The following is a 15,952-nucleotide window of genomic DNA, read 5'->3' on the forward strand; positions in this document are numbered from 1 at the left end:
GGAAAAGGCCAAGAGGAGTATTACAACTTTTGCTTACACACATTAAAATTAAACCAGGTTTCTCAGGAAGAAACCATCCCAGGTGTTCTCACATTCTCCTTCAGCTGGTACAGAAACAGATATGCATACAGAAAAGAGTTGTTCAACAGCTGTTCTGCATTAACGTACACTGCAGGAAGTCACTAAAGAGTCAAGACACTGTAGCAGCTAATTCCTTAAATTGTTTATTTATCATTGAAGAAACACACAGCAGCAAGTTCTGTGTTGGCTTCAGTATGACCAGATAGTTAATCGTTGTTACTGCACCCCAAAATTGAAGTCAACACAGCCATTACTACAAATCACTTTTTTAGAAAGGGCAAGAATTGACCCTGAAGACAAAGAATTGGGGGAAAATTCAACAATTTCTCCAAAAGCACACATTTTAAATATGACAATATTTATAAATCTTTGAAAGGCATGAATTATCCAGTAATGGAAAAAGCAGTTGTGCTATTGGCAACAGAAAATACATAGCCATATGCTTACCAAAACACTTAAATTGTAAAAGCTTGAAGTTTTGTGGTTGTACACTCCAGCAGCATACGTTACTGGAACAATAACTGCAAAATGGCCTTATAGGTGTTATGTATTCAAGTAAATCTACAGAAAATATCCCAGTGTAGCTAATGCTCATAACGTTTATTGTATTTAATTCCAATTTAAACAACTTACTGAATTTAGACAGTGATAAAATACGTCTCAGAAACCGCCTGCCCTCAAAGATACCTATGTAAATAGAGGGCTTTTATATTTTTTTCTATTTTTTTGGCTAATTATGGAAATTGATTTAGCTCTGCTTTTTCAGTAATTCCACTGTGTGAACAGAGGTGTTTTCAAATGCATGTTCTGTAACGATAATACCCCATTCCAAATTAAGAAAGACTGAAAATGAAAAGGTCAGCCTGTTTTGGTGCAAGATAGAAGCATTACTCAAGACAGCTGTTGGGCTTGCTTCTTTTTATTTTAGCAACAAATGACCCATGAAATAAGCATCATTTGAAATTTCGAAAACTGGCATTCAATTTCCAACCTTCTGCTGTGAGTTTTGTGCATGATCAATCTATATGAGTAAGTAATTCAAGCTCATGCTTTCATGTTACCTCAAAACACTTGTTAAAGAATTCCAATTCAGAATGTTTATAAGCACAAATATAATCCGTGGATTTGATCAAATCAAAGCTAAAACATTGGTTAAACTGTGATTTTCACTTAACGTCGTACAGTGGTCCACCCTTCTTCATCTGTCTCATTTTTAGTACGGCGAAGGGGCTCACGCTCTTTTTCTGTTTTCCAGGAACCTTTCTCCTTCTCCCCATCTCTTTCTCGATCTTTTGATGCTGGTGGGGGAGCAGAAGCTGGAGGAGCAGCAGGAGCGGGAGCCGATCGCCGAACTGTTTCACGTTCTTCTCCACGTTCTTCTCTCCTATCATCAGCACGCCGCCATGAGCTTGCTACAAATACAGAAAGACAGTAAAACAACCTTTGTCATGCTCCACCAGCAGCCTGCAAGAGTTTAAACAAACATGCCCGGCACCGACAGTCTGATTTACTGATTCTCAATCTTGCCAAGAGGTAATACGATGATGATAGCCAAATGCACAGTTTAATTTTATAGTGAAGTAATGGACAGGAACTACTCAAGCCACTTTTCAGATTCAGGATTGTTGTGAGCAACCCAAGTGTCATCTTTAAAAGACAATAACTGCAATAAGAATGTTCTCTTGATGTACGTGGTTTTATGGTGTAGAAATACATTCTTATATTATTACCAGAATTAAAAGCACAAAAGCATCTCCTTAGAAATGACTGAACCCTGAAAACAGAAAAATCCTAACTTAAAAACACTTGTGGAAAATGTTTAGGTGTTCATTGTCTCAAAAGACAGCAAATTACTCTTCAGCCTACTGAAATCAGAGATATAAACGGCACTGGATTGCACAACTCCACTGGTACCAGCATTCACCATCCTTTACTGTATGAAAAATCATTCGTTTCCAGCGAAACAAACATTCCATTCTACCCCAGCTATGTGTGAACAAAGCTGTGTCAAATACCAAACCAGACAGCAAATACCAAAACTTCCTGATACATTAAAACCAGTAACTCTCCACAGTGAGATCCCTCAGCCTTTCCGCCAGCTGAAGTCCCGTATGACGTCTTCTGTTCCAGTCCGCTCCCCGAGACCACCTGCCTGACAGCACCCTCCTGTGTTCAGGGAGCACCCACACTCGGGGCAGAGACCACATGAGAGTCTGAACGTGAGAACACCAGAATTGGAAGACGTGGTATCTCAGGCTAAATGTATTTGCTGTTACTGTATTTTTAGAACACAGCAAAGGATTAATAAATGTATATAATTAAAACAGGTTAATGTATGTAATTAAAATAGGTTATTCATCGAAGTCAATACCATTAATAGTGTGAAACCTACAAGGCCTTGTTTGGAAATATTTCCCTCGCATTTTAATGGTTTTAAGAAATGAGCCAGAAATTACTTTCTGGGACATCTATCTTGATAATTTAAGTACAAGAATTTCATTCACCCTGAACGTAATCCTACTATGAAAACTGCATACTTAAAATGTTATCCTTCTACTGCAGATGTGAAATGCTACTATGATGGAAAAGAGTGCAACTAAAAAAAGTTAAGATTCAAGGAAAAATTCTCAATTACGCTAAAGCTTCTTTCTATTATTTTGCTTACGCAAAGGGAGGTTAAGTGGCTGAAAATATAACTTATTCCCATTTTACCACATCCTAGCACTGTCAAGAGTAACATGAAGGCCCTACAATGAATGTAAGCCTTTAGGAACACTAAAATAAACATACGTTCTTCACGGTCAGATCTGAGAGGTGGTCCTCTTCTGAGGGGTGGATCTCTGTCATCAGCACGTCGATCTCTCATGTCACGACCACCTCTGTCCCATTCTTCACGACGACTTGAATCTCTCCAGCTAGAAGTTTCCTCAGCTGGTCCTCTTCTCCAACCAGCGTCATCCCTTTTGGCATTCAAAACATAAAATAAGACTAAATGCTAAGATTTTACCTTTGCTATGGAAAGAAGCAATAATAAATCACAACACAGATATTTTTCAGGCCCAGCGGGTCTCTATTTAATATACTGACATACTTCCAAAACCTTTTCTGTTTTTCTGGAGCCTAACATGAAATTCTCTTGATAACAGTTTGTTTTTTATATTTTATAAAACTGTTTTATATATTTTAAAATATATTTAAAAGCAGTAAAGCATTTTAGGATTGCTTCTGTAAACAGTTAACGTCTTCTTAAAAATAACAAACCAAAAAGCCCCCAAAAAGCTACTATCTATTTACTGCCTTAAAGTGCTTAATTTCATACAAACCAACCACTGTTCCTTTCACTTGGCGATGTCACATTATTTCTTTATCAGCAGGGCACTTTCTTTTTTTTTTTTTTTTTTTTTAACAGAAACATTCCAGAAGTATTTAAACAGAGAAGTCAAACCTGGGACGCCTGAAACGATCATCTCTATCAAAATCTCTCTCTCTGTCAAATTCACGGTCTTTCTCATTTTCATCACGATCTTTGTCTCTATCCCATTCACGGTCTCCTGTAGGTCTGGAGTCTCGGGGAGGCCCCCAGCTATCCTCACGAGCCTTTTCTCGTTCTCTCCATCCCCCTGTAAGAAAGAAACACAGTCAAAGGAATTTGTGACTGACCTCTGATCTCTCTGTAGACAAGAATCTTTCACTTCCCTCAGAAACTGGTTCTTCAAGTTTTGATCCCTGAGGATCCAACTCAAGATGCTTGTAAAAAGTGCGCACATTGAGTGGGAGCCATAGACAAAACACTGTAGAAACTGCTTAATATTAAGACAGTAATATATACCTCATCTATCATGACTGCCTGTAACAGTTTAGCAGAGCTGATGACACCCTGCAGTTTTCAGTCAGAAACACAAGCTCCTCAAGGGTCTTGTGCAAAACAAGTGCAGGAAGAAGTAAAGGGAGTAGCTTAGACAGCAGATTCCTTTGTGAAAATCTACAAGTGAAGAGATTTTAGGCAAGCAAAGTTTTTAATAACTTACTGCTTTTTAAAGCACTATTTTAAAATATGACTATCGTTTACCATCTACTTACACAGTGCATCCTGCAATATTGTTCAGTTATTTATGAATGGGAGTTCTTTATTATGCAGCCTGCTTTTTCTTTAAATAGTAAAAAGGAAAAAGCTATTGGAGTGTGAGTATCGAGATTGATGATAGCTTTTCTATGGGTTTAGATTACAGAATTAGCGTCTATAAAAGTTGATGTGGTGCCTGTGAATATATAAATCTCAATAAAAAGAACCAGGAAATCAAAATCACATCTAACATTTAAACACCATCAACAGTTCTGAAAAGAATCAGAAACAGTTGTAGCAGTCACCATCAACAAGATTTAAGACTAGAAATAAACTATACAAGAATAGGATAATTCAGATTGTAAGGGACCTCAGAAGGTCACCTAGTCCAAACTCCTGCTCAAAGCAGGATTTTCAAGGTAGACACAAAAGCAAAAAAGGAATGGTAAAAACAGGAATATCTTTGTACATGAAAAAAGCTTATCAAAACCAGACCCACTTGAATGATGTATCAAAATCCTCCTCAGCAGGAGGTTAATTTCAGACATATAGAGGAGGCAGAGAAAGAGACCAAGGTGTGCTAATCTAGTGAGAATTTTTCTCTCCCATCATGAGCATGCAACTTGTATATTTTGGTTTTGCACATAGGTAAATTACCAGCATTACTGTATGACGTTTAGGTATCTTCCAGGCGAGCAACAGACACTGCTGCATTTTTTTTTTTTTAATTCAACCAAATCAAAAAGTTTAATTATACTAAGTAAAGGAGTGTCCACATTAGCCAAATTAATCCAGATGTTTTCAGATTCTCCCATCTCTGGCACCAAGTACATTACATCCATTATGTACTAGGTTAACACATGCTTTGGAGCTTAGATTATTATATTATCATATTTTACCTGGTTTACCAAATGGTCTCCAAGGACCCGGCCTTGAATCATCACCGCTACGCCATGGACCCCTGTCATCATCTCGTCTGGAGAGCCTGTCATCATCTGCACTACGCCATGGTCCCCTGTCATCATCACGCCTTGACATCCTGTCATCATCCATCCCGCGCCTGGGACCCCTGTCATCATCCATCCCGCGCCTGGGACCCCTGTCGTCATCTGCTGCACGCCAGCTGCCCCGGTCATCATCCAGCCCACGCCTGGGTGGCCTGTCATCATCCAAAGCCCGTCTGGGTGGCCTGTCGTCGTCCAGCCCACGCCTGGGTCCTCTGTCATCATCTGCTGCACGCCAACTGCCTCTGTCATCGTCCAAGCTGCGCCTGGGTGGCCTGTCGTCATCCAAAGCACGTCTGGGTGGCCTGTCATCATCCATTCCACGCCTGGGACCCCTGTCGTCATCCATTCCACGCCTAGGACCCCTGTCGTCATCCATTCCACGCCTGGGACCCCTGTCGTCATCTGCAGCCCGCCAGCTCCCTCTATCATCATCCAAACCACGCCTGGGCGGCCTGTCGTCATCCAATCCACGCCTGGGCGGCCTGTCATCATCCCCTTCACGCCTAGGTGGCCTGTCCTCATCCCCTTCACGCCTAGGTGGCCTGTCCTCCGTTGATTCCATAGAAGGACGTTCCTTTTCTTCTGCAGCACCACGTCGGGGCAGATCATCCCCTCGTCGCGGCAGATCATCCCCTCGTCGGAAAGGTCTTTCATCATCCCTTGCTTCTCCTCGACGCCAATCTCTACAAAACCATAAGGAATAAGCAAAAAGTAGAAGCTGACATCCAGGAAAGCTTTACATATTAGATCGACAGTATCAAACCCCTCAAGGCCATTTCTGAATGCATCCATTTGATGTGTGGCTGCAAACACATTTCAGAGCTTGCAGTTTTCAAATGCACACGTTCTAATTGCCTTCATTGCTATGGGAAAGCAGTAGGTCACCATCCCTACAGCTTCAGTAAAGACTGAACAGTTTCTTATCTCCTTCAAAACTACAGTTTGAAGGGGATAACTACAGTCCCTTGTTGGTTATCTGCTGCAACACAACAGAGAAGAGGTTTGGCTTCTACACCAAGCCTTATCTGACAAACTCGAGCTCAGTCTCAAAGAACCAGTATTAAAAAAATCACAGCCATCAAGTAAGTATCTCCCTTCTTCACGCATATGCCAACCCTACAGTCCAATCCCTGTTTTCATATGCTTTGGCACAGTTCCAGCCCAACAGATTGGCAATACTTTCACTGACAAGCATCCACAACTCGATACGGCAGGACAATGCAGTAAACTCATGACTCAATCCACTGCTACTCCCTGATGGCAAGCAGGGTGCGCCAGGCTCTGGCAGGCTATCACTGCTTGCACCGACTCTCCTTACTAGGATGTATGTGGGAGGTAAAGAATTGGGGAGAATTTTCGCTGGGCTATTTAGTCATCAGTTCATCTTTGAGATGGGAGAATGCAATTACCATTGAGCTGTGAGATAAAAACAAGACATGGAGATTGTTAACTTCCATTTAGACTGAAATTGGATAATCTCCTTTGAAAAATCTTATTATTTTGATGTAAAAGACATGTAGAGAAATGGTTATAAATTTCATCAAATGGACAAGTATTTAATTCACTCATACTTAGGTACTGTTTCAGGGGTTTAGGATTTTTAAATCTGTTTTTGAACTATTACTACTCTAATTTTTAAACTATTACTTGCAGGTGAAATTATGCCTGTTTTTACATTTTTTTCTCATTTGACAACTTTAATGTTTATATTTCAACTTTTGTCCTTCTTTCCCTCTTAGAAATCCTAACTCCCACTTTAAAAGTTTACTGAAATTAAGAGTCAAACAGCATCTGATAAATTAATAACAACAGAAGGATGCATGAATATTAAGAATACTATTGAATGGCAGTCACCGGTAGTAATGCAATCCAGTTTCTATTACATAACCCATTTTTCAATAACCTCTAAAAACCCTACACACAGATCTATGACGGCTGAAAGCATGCGGACAGCTTTACCAAATAAAGCAGAAATTTGCTGGCAAAGTTCACACACTAGTGTCTACCACTGTTACAGGTTTATAACTTTTTTTTGCTTGTCTTAACTCAGGCACAAACAGCACAGACATAAAATAGAGGTCAACTCCCCTTTTCTATACATTTTGGCTTTTTAGTATTTCTTGACCATAAGCATATAAGCATTTGTTGATCCTTTGGGATAGCAATCTGTGGCAGTAATAACTCTAATGAGCTGTGCTAAGTATGACAGCCTGCAGCACTGCCCCACCACTTTTAGTAAATACCAGGTCTATATTAGTTGCCATTTCATTGTTTCAATGAGCAAGTATCGAATTCCTGACAGCATTTTACAGATTGTCTGTGATCTAGAGAAAGAACAAGAGGTACCGCTGTAAAATGACTTTTTCTACTAAACCAACGGGCTTTCAATTTAACTCCTACATAGCACTTTTATATTAACCTCTTTTTCCTGCAATCACAATATTTGTAACATTTTTTTATATCGGGATTGACTTTTTTCTCTTGCTTATAAATTTTTATTACATCATTAGTTTTATTTTCCTCTTTTGTTTCTTATGATAACTACCTTTCTTGCACAGTGAAGGAACAAAGCAAATACTCGCACTCTAGTCATAACTCATAAAAAAGCCACTAGCTGTCCAAGAGACAGAGAGCCCTTGCTGGACTCCTGCCTTTCTGTTTTTTCTTGGAACTGGAAGCATGCTATGGAAAAGACTGAGAACACTGGAACATGCTGATCACCTGGAATCCAGCGCTCTGGGGATTGCTGCATAGTACAATTGGTTGCTCCGTGACTGTAAGGACCTGTGTACCAATATGGCATGTATGCCAGGACTGTGCCATTTCCAGGAGAAATTGTCTGCAAGACAAATTTTATAGCTTCTCTCCTTGTACTAGCATCCATAAGGACTTTTTAATGCATAAATCCCATAGCTGTACTTACAGCTAGATACATGCTGCAAATTAAATCCGATGCTCTGTCCTCTATGTTACTGCCTTTATCACTCGACTCAGAAATACATTCTGGAATTACTTTACTCACTCACAGTTAGGTTTGCACTGCTGTCTTTGTATCCAACACATTTTCCCTTTAGGGTGAAAATGCAACTGAAGGAGACTAGGGGCTACTAAAGAATGCAGAATTACACTTTTCTTCTGCAATTATGTCTGAGCATCATCACTTTTACTTTGTTATTTCCTAAGTTCGGCAAAAAGAAAATAATTGAGAAACACTGCTTTACTTAAAATTCCATACAGATATTAATTTTGACTGCTATCAGTATTTCCTTTTAGGATTCCTCAGTATATTCCTTTTAGTAAAAGAGAGAAGGAAAGTTTTACCAAACATGCTACATAATAATAAAAAAAATGCCTAATTTTAACTCCTCAGCAGTTACTTGTCTCAATTTCTACAAAAGTTGAATGAGAAATGACTAAGAAAACACGTATTCAGAAAAGCCCTATGCTATAATGATTCAAAAATTAATATGGGTCACCTGTATCATTCTGTTGCGGAAAAAAATATGACATTGAAGCATACAAATAGATGCATTAAACACTTCCGCAATATGTTAATAGTTAAAGGCTTCACCCAGGATAATTTTTGATTATGCAATTCACGAGAAAGTGGATCACTACCAAGAATGGCAACACAGCTTTTAAGGAAAGACTGAAAGACTATTTTGTTTATCAAAAGATCATACTCTTCAAATACATTGGAAGAAATTACTAGAGAGAGAAAGAGTAAATTAATTTGCTTCCACTGGAGTCAGAGTAACCTGTAATGGATTTAAATTGCTGCACTGGAAATTAAGATTAGACATTTACAAAAAATCTATCTACCTGGAAGGCTAATCAAACAATAAAACATACTGCCAACTGGAACAGGCAGCGGTATCTCCATCAGCACAGGCTTTTAAGAACAACTAGACGTGCACCATCAGAAGTATTTTAGGTACAGCTTATAGGTACAGTAGTGGAACAGAGGGATGGACAAATGTAAAAGATCTTATTTTCTACAACTGTATAAACAGTCTTCATTATTAGTGAACATATCCAAATCTTCTAAAATATATAGAAGTGAACAAGGGGTTTTTGGTTTTTTTTAAAGTGCAAAGTACCTTCAGAATATTCTTCCTTCAAAAATCCTTCCTTCTCAGTTCAATACAGTCTTTCAGAACTTCGATTTAGTTTATGGCACATACTTTCTGCTCTGTGACTCACTCTGGGACTTGAATAGTTTAAGACTCTGAATTTTGACTTCATGATTCTTGTATATTACTGTCAGTTTTCTAAATGGAAAATCTCAAACAGTTTCATCATCCAGGAACCCTGCATTTGTTTATCATCCTTCCCCATTCTGTACTTATACAACTGACACCAATGTTTGAGTAGGACAGACATTTTTAATTTAAAAAAGAAACCAAGTAAGCAAGTTGTTTATCACATGCAGAAGGTGTCTGCTAGCTTTCACATATCTAAGCTAAATAAAACAGGAATGTTACCTGAATGCAGTTCCAAGACAAAAATCTCTCTCATTCTGAGATCCTTACAAAGCAATTTTTTAATAGAAAGTAATTTTCAGAGATGTAAAGGCATGAGATATTACTCAGTTAGTGCAGCTTTAGCAGTAGCAATAAAAAGGGAGCCTACACATTTTGAGCCCAATACAACTGGTGCTTAGTAACCCAATGATTACCTTTCCACTGGTGCTCGTCGCCATTCAGATTCTGTCTCACCACCTCTTCTCCAGGAGCTTTCAGACTCCCTATCACCCCAACGAGACTCCTGTATGTTAAAAGAAATTAGGAACATTCTCTCTGAATACTTTAAAATTAAGATTTTCAACATATAATTTACTCCTTTCAGAGCATACTATGTCATTAAAAACTCACTTGTTACATTGCAGAAAATACTGAACAACTTAAGTATGGTCTTAACTGACTATTGTTTCTGGCAGAGTTTAAAATCAATATGGTCCCCTTTGTGACACATACTTTACTAATAGGGTAGGATACCTGCAAATACACTAAAAAGTTTATGAACAAGTGTATGAACAATAGCTACACTGAGCCATAGCTACCACCTGTTAACACAAAAAAGATGTTTTAACAGTTTCACTTTCCTGCTGCTTAATGACAGTAGGAATGAATTCAAAAAATGATTTGGTTTTGTGCTTTCTAATCAGATCAGAAAGTGTAACTGAATAAACTGAAAGCTCTCAGTAGCAGAGACCATTTTGTTCCATGTTTACACAACACTAACATAGTACCTCAATGCACAGAACAAGTGAGGTATTTGTGATTCACACAGGTTGCTCAGATGCAGGGCAGAGCAATTTTTTTTTTTTTTTTTTTTTTTAATAAAGGTAAAATGTCTCTCCCCATTGCTGGACAAAGACAAACCATTTAAACTATTTCGAACACAGTTGTTTATTCCTTAACTCCACCACAAGAAGCGAATTAGGTAAACCATATAAAATACCTGATTTCACATACTCACACAACCTCTGGTTTTAAACTGCTCTTTGAAAAGTGTTTTTATTTGTCAAAGTCTCTCAAAGTATGGAGAACTTTACACAGGTTGCACAACATCTCACATATCCACTACTCCATGAGTGTCTACTCAAATGTTTCGACAACATGATTGTAGAAATGACCCAAACAAACAAGGATGAGCAAAGAAAGGATCCCAAAACTGCAAATGGCATTTTTCAAGTGGTACAGATATCTTTCTCAGAACCTGAGCCGGCTTTTCCGTACAATCAAGTGCCCATGGCTAGGAGTACCTCTTATGTGAAAACTACCGGTGATGATAGTCTATCAGGTAAATAATCAAAACAATTTATACAAGCTCTGATCACTTATCTTCACAGTGTTACTCAATGAAGTATGCATTAAACAAAGACAATGGCTATGGTGGATGAAATTTAAAACTAGTTCTCTTATTGATAAGCTCTGAAAAATTGGGAGCATAGAAGGTTTGTGGTACTTATTTAAATTTTTTTAAAATCATTAAACATTTATTTGCAAATAACGTTCGCTTTGTTTCCTGTTGGATTGGGATAATGATTTTCCCTAATACTTGTATTTGTAAATGGAAAGTTGCACACACCTCTTGTTTTTATGTTACGGCATATTTCTTATAAAATATAAAACTATGCTTTTATGTTTAGCCTGGGATTTTCCTTCAGTATCTACTCTAATTCCCGACTTAGGCATGAGTCACTGTACTTGCTTCCAACATAGCTTTCCTCTTTTGCATTAAAGAAAAATTTATTCACTATTTATTTTCGTCTTTATTTGTTTAGTTTTTTAACAGCTTGGAGATCTTAGTTTCTTTGTTTTACTTTATTACTAAACTACAGACTCCAGATCCTGATAGTGAGTGGAAACTAAGTGACAATCACTTAACTATTAAATTAGCCACTTAGGCTAAATTTTTTTTTTTTAAGTTGTAGCATATGATTTTACAATGCTACCATCTTCTTCCAAATAATCTACAGAAGGAGCAGTCAAAAAGAAAACAAACCTGCAAGTTTTTGCCTACCTTTCTTGAAAATGGGTCATCCAGACCTCTCCTTTCTTCTTCTCGACGACGCTCTCTTTCTTCTATCTCCATTTCTCTTTGACGTTTTTTCTTCTCCAGTTCTTCTAGCTTTTTGACACGTTCCTGGTATTCACGCTGTTCTTGCTCACGTTTCTCACGCTCAATGCGTTCCTTTTCCTCACGCTCTGCAGTTAGAAAAATAAATAGAACGTATTACCAAAATAAATTCTGTTATTTTGCTGTATCCACAGAAGGGTTACAAAATACAATCTCTCCCCTTTGACTCCCTAAAAAAAAAAAAAGTAAGCAAGCATTTCAGAGAATGTGTCTAACCATAGAATCTGTTTTCTGGAAGTATCCTAACTCCAAAGCAATAGGAAAGGAAACCTTGATACATCCATTAACCTGACATCCTGAACAACAGCTGCTAGCGAGGAAGGAAGAAAACGTTCCAATCCCCATACATTTATTCGATGTACAGACCACAAATGTGCCAGCTAAAATATCAGTAACTACCTCAAACATGGTAGAGAATCCCTTCCTTAGAAAAGGTCAAACAAAAAAAATTAGCTAGCAGTGTCAGAAACTTGATATTCAGGGCTGCTTGGGTTTTGTTGGTTTGACTTTTAAATACTGCATGATTATGAACTCTGACACATAAAATCTTCATCCACCAAGTGACAAGTAGGAAAGAAATTTACCTTACAGGATATCTATCACTTCTTCTCTTCTAAAGCCTTGAAACGGGCTAGCAGACAAAGCAATTCACAAAGAAAGGTGTGTGAGTCGCTTACAGTTCTTGAGTTCTTGATCTGACACCAATGTTTCCTTTCTATTCTCTTTAAGATGTGCACAAACAAGTGGCCAGAACTCAAACTAAACGACTAAAATCTAAGATCCAATTTTTCACTAGCCTCCCTTACTTCATCTCCTCCTCTATTCATGTCTGGGAGATGGGGAGGGCAGGGAGCACTCATGTGCTTTCATTTTCCCTTCCTCCTATAAAGCTTTACCTTCATCTCTATGCTGCACGTGTAAGCATTCAGAAGGTACATTAGGTAAAATGCAAAGGTACGGTATCTAATAGCAACGAACAGAGTCTTCACTGCTGACTGAACATGAAAAGACTTCCTCCAATATAGTGAAACAGGGAAACCAGAATTTAGCTGCGTACACATCTAGAATGGGTCAAGGATGCAAAAGGTAAAATAATCATGTTCTCAATTATACCTTTAAGCAGCTGTTCTTCTCGTAATCTTTGCTCTTCTTCCTCCTTCTCTCTGTAATAAGTAATGCGTCTCTCTTCTTTGCGTTGTTTCTTGCGTTCCTCCAAACGATTACGCCTCTCTTCTGCTAACCGTTCCTGGAACTGCTTGAGTTTATCCTGAAATACAAAGAATACACATGAAATACAAGAACACACATGAATTGTAACTAGACAGTTACACAAATTGCTAAATAAAGCTGCACAGAAACACAAACCAACTGCAACATATCCAACTTTGCTCCACTGAAAAACAACTATTTGTTTGCCATTTCAACCTTTTCTGCAATAAGTTTCGGATAAGGGAATATACTCCTACTTAGAAGACAGACAATCAGCATGCACAATTTTAGTCCTTCACCTGCTTTTTCAAGAAAGTAAATACATTACCTAAAATTATCTATAATGTTGCAAAGAATCATATGCAGTTACTTAACATGTTAAAAATACATCTTTTGCCTTTTTTTTTTTACCCAGTACTTACTGCAACATAGCCAAGTAATCAAAGCTACAAACAGCCTCAGCAAACATAGAATTTTAAAAATGCAGAGCAAGGAACAAAGGCACAGTTCTTTCTCTGCTCTCGTGGTCTAATTTGTTATTAAAGTTTGCAAACATAAAACGTAACTTGAAGTACCAAATACTTGGACTATCAAAATAATTTCCAGATTCAAACAAAAGGATTAAAAAAGCAAGAGACACTTATTTCTATCTATTTCTCGGCTTCAATATTATTGTCAGCATTATTCCATTGCCACAGTAAGTCCAAGATACAGATCTGTATCTGTACAGATACAGCTGGCTGCTCATAAGCTACCCAATAAGTTGTATGGAAATAAATAATTTAATTATCTTTTAGATAACTATTTTCCATGTAAGCTATTCCACAAGTTGTCAAAAATTGTAAGCGATAATACCTAAGAATAGGTGCAAGTTTGGTTTTGGGGGGTTTTGGGGTTGTTTTTTTTTTAGTCAAAGGAGAAAATAAACAATTCCATCATTCTGAGCCATTCTAGATACTAATTTGTTTCTAGTTTTCATGAAGAATCACTGGGTCACGAGTTTAGTTCCTCACTTTAGGTGAATATTTTATTACAATACCGTATCTCATGTACCTCGTAAACTGTTCGTCGTGATGCTTTGAGCCTGGCTTCAAATAAATCTCTATCCTCCAACATCCTTGAGAGTCTGTTCTTATGCTCAAGGGCTTTCTCGCGCTCCAACTGCAAAGTGGTGATCTAAAAATAGGTAATATAAAAAGTATTACAAAGTAAAATCTTACTATACATTTGTATTCAATCTACCTCAGCCACTAGAAAGAGAAATTATCTTTTCCTCTTTCAGATCCAAGCCAGAAGAAACTGCTGTCCACTAGCACAATGAAATTGCAAAGTTAACACGTTATTCTTCATACCAACTTTTTCTCTTCTTCCCTTGAATTGAGCTGGGAAAAAAAGACAGTGCAAACCCACTATTTTTCATTCATTGCTAATGGATTTTATCACCTGAACAAAAAATTCTTACCCTTTCTTCTTCCTGTTGTTCCCACAGCTCCATATCATGCACTCTTTGCTCCTCATATGCAGTCTTTATTAAAGGAATTTCTTCTAAGCGCTTTGCTCTTTCAAAATAGTCAATCTAAATAAAGATAACATACCTTTAGCATGTCATAATGCAAAGACCAAATCTGGAAGACTTCAGCATGCCCCAAAGAAAACCCCAGCATCTGAAGGCTTCTCCAATATATCTGATATATTATTGTTACATAAAAGCAACCATGTTGGACCACATCAAAGGTCCACCTAGCCAAGAACCTACCTCTACCACTGGCAACTAAGCGGACTCCTAGGCAAGTATGCAAGAATAGAGGCAGGCATATATACAATACTCTCTCAGCATCATCGATTTTCAGCTCCTGAGATTTCCTGCGTTTAAGTTTTTTTGTATTTAGTAGGCATTGGTGGATTTTTCCTCTTGTCCTTTTGAACTCAAAGAAGCTTTTCATATACAACATCATACTTTGGAAAGAACTCCTGTGTGTCTATGGCTGACAGCATGAAAACCCACCTTCTACCTACAAACAGTTCTGAACATGGCTCCTACTAGCTTCATTTGATGCTTCCTAGTTCACTATCCCTTGCAGTCAGTGCAAGAACAACTGCTCCCCATCATCAGCTGTTACAACAGGTATGCTCTTATAGACTGCTACCACATCCTCTCTCCAGAAGTCTTTCAGATGTAGGGGTACTAATTTACACAGGCATTTCTTACACAGAAGCCAATCCACAACATTGATAATTCTTGTTGGCCTCCTCTCAAACTTCCAGTTCAACCGCGTCCTTTTTGAGATAGAGAGACTAGAACTGCACACAGTGCTCAAGATGCAGAACCACCAAGTTCTCATTGCTGACTAAGAAGGTTAAGTTTGGAGCCCAGCATTTAATATGTAAACCTAAAGATTGGGGGGATACTTTTTTCCCCCTGCTTTCCCTACATAAAGTACTTTATACCTATCTAAACTGAACATCATTCAAAGACTCTTCCTTTTATCCCACAGCTGCTAAGTTTTCTTTGGTGAAGAACTCTGTAAAAAGCTTTTTGGAAAATCCAGCTTAGTTACACCAACCAGACATACGTTTGTTTTGACAGCTTCAGAGAACTCCAAGAGGAAGCCCTGGCTTATAATTCTTTTATAGAAGCTGTGCTGACCTTTCCAGGTAGATCATATTTACCCAGGTGACGACTAATTCTACTGCTAAATTTTCTACTACTTTGCTCAGGCTTACAGGCCCGCAGCATAAAATATCCTCATTGGAAACTTTTTAAGTAACTTGCCACTTTGTACTAACAGGCCAGTTTTAAGTGACTTGAATTACCAACTCTATCATATAACCTCTGTTTCATTCTTGAATACTGTTGGAAGTCCTGGCTGAGTTTCACCTCGCCCAGGCTATATACTTCTATTTACTATGACAACATGTTCCTCACACTTTTATAGTCACCCAAGTT

General features: G+C 38.1%; 1 protein-coding gene across 1 annotated transcript in view; it reads right to left on the minus strand.

The window, feature by feature from the left end:
- Positions 1-208: 208 nt before the first annotated feature.
- Positions 209-15,952, minus strand: part of EIF3A (eukaryotic translation initiation factor 3 subunit A) — a 35,807-nt gene continuing 20,063 nt past the window's right edge. The window contains exons 14-22 of the mRNA XM_076339110.1: positions 14,468-14,581; positions 14,059-14,181; positions 12,910-13,063; positions 11,680-11,864; positions 9,830-9,918; positions 5,044-5,834; positions 3,527-3,701; positions 2,872-3,041; positions 209-1,493 (exon numbers count right to left, since the gene is read on the minus strand). Coding sequence (XP_076195225.1) covers positions 1,252-1,493; positions 2,872-3,041; positions 3,527-3,701; positions 5,044-5,834; positions 9,830-9,918; positions 11,680-11,864; positions 12,910-13,063; positions 14,059-14,181; positions 14,468-14,581 — 2,043 coding nt within the window. The 3' untranslated portion in view covers positions 209-1,251. The remainder of the gene's footprint in view (positions 1,494-2,871; positions 3,042-3,526; positions 3,702-5,043; positions 5,835-9,829; positions 9,919-11,679; positions 11,865-12,909; positions 13,064-14,058; positions 14,182-14,467; positions 14,582-15,952) is intronic.

Source organism: Aptenodytes patagonicus, chromosome 5, assembly GCF_965638725.1.
Source record: "Aptenodytes patagonicus chromosome 5, bAptPat1.pri.cur, whole genome shotgun sequence".
Classification (NCBI taxonomy): Eukaryota; Metazoa; Chordata; class Aves; order Sphenisciformes; family Spheniscidae; genus Aptenodytes; species Aptenodytes patagonicus.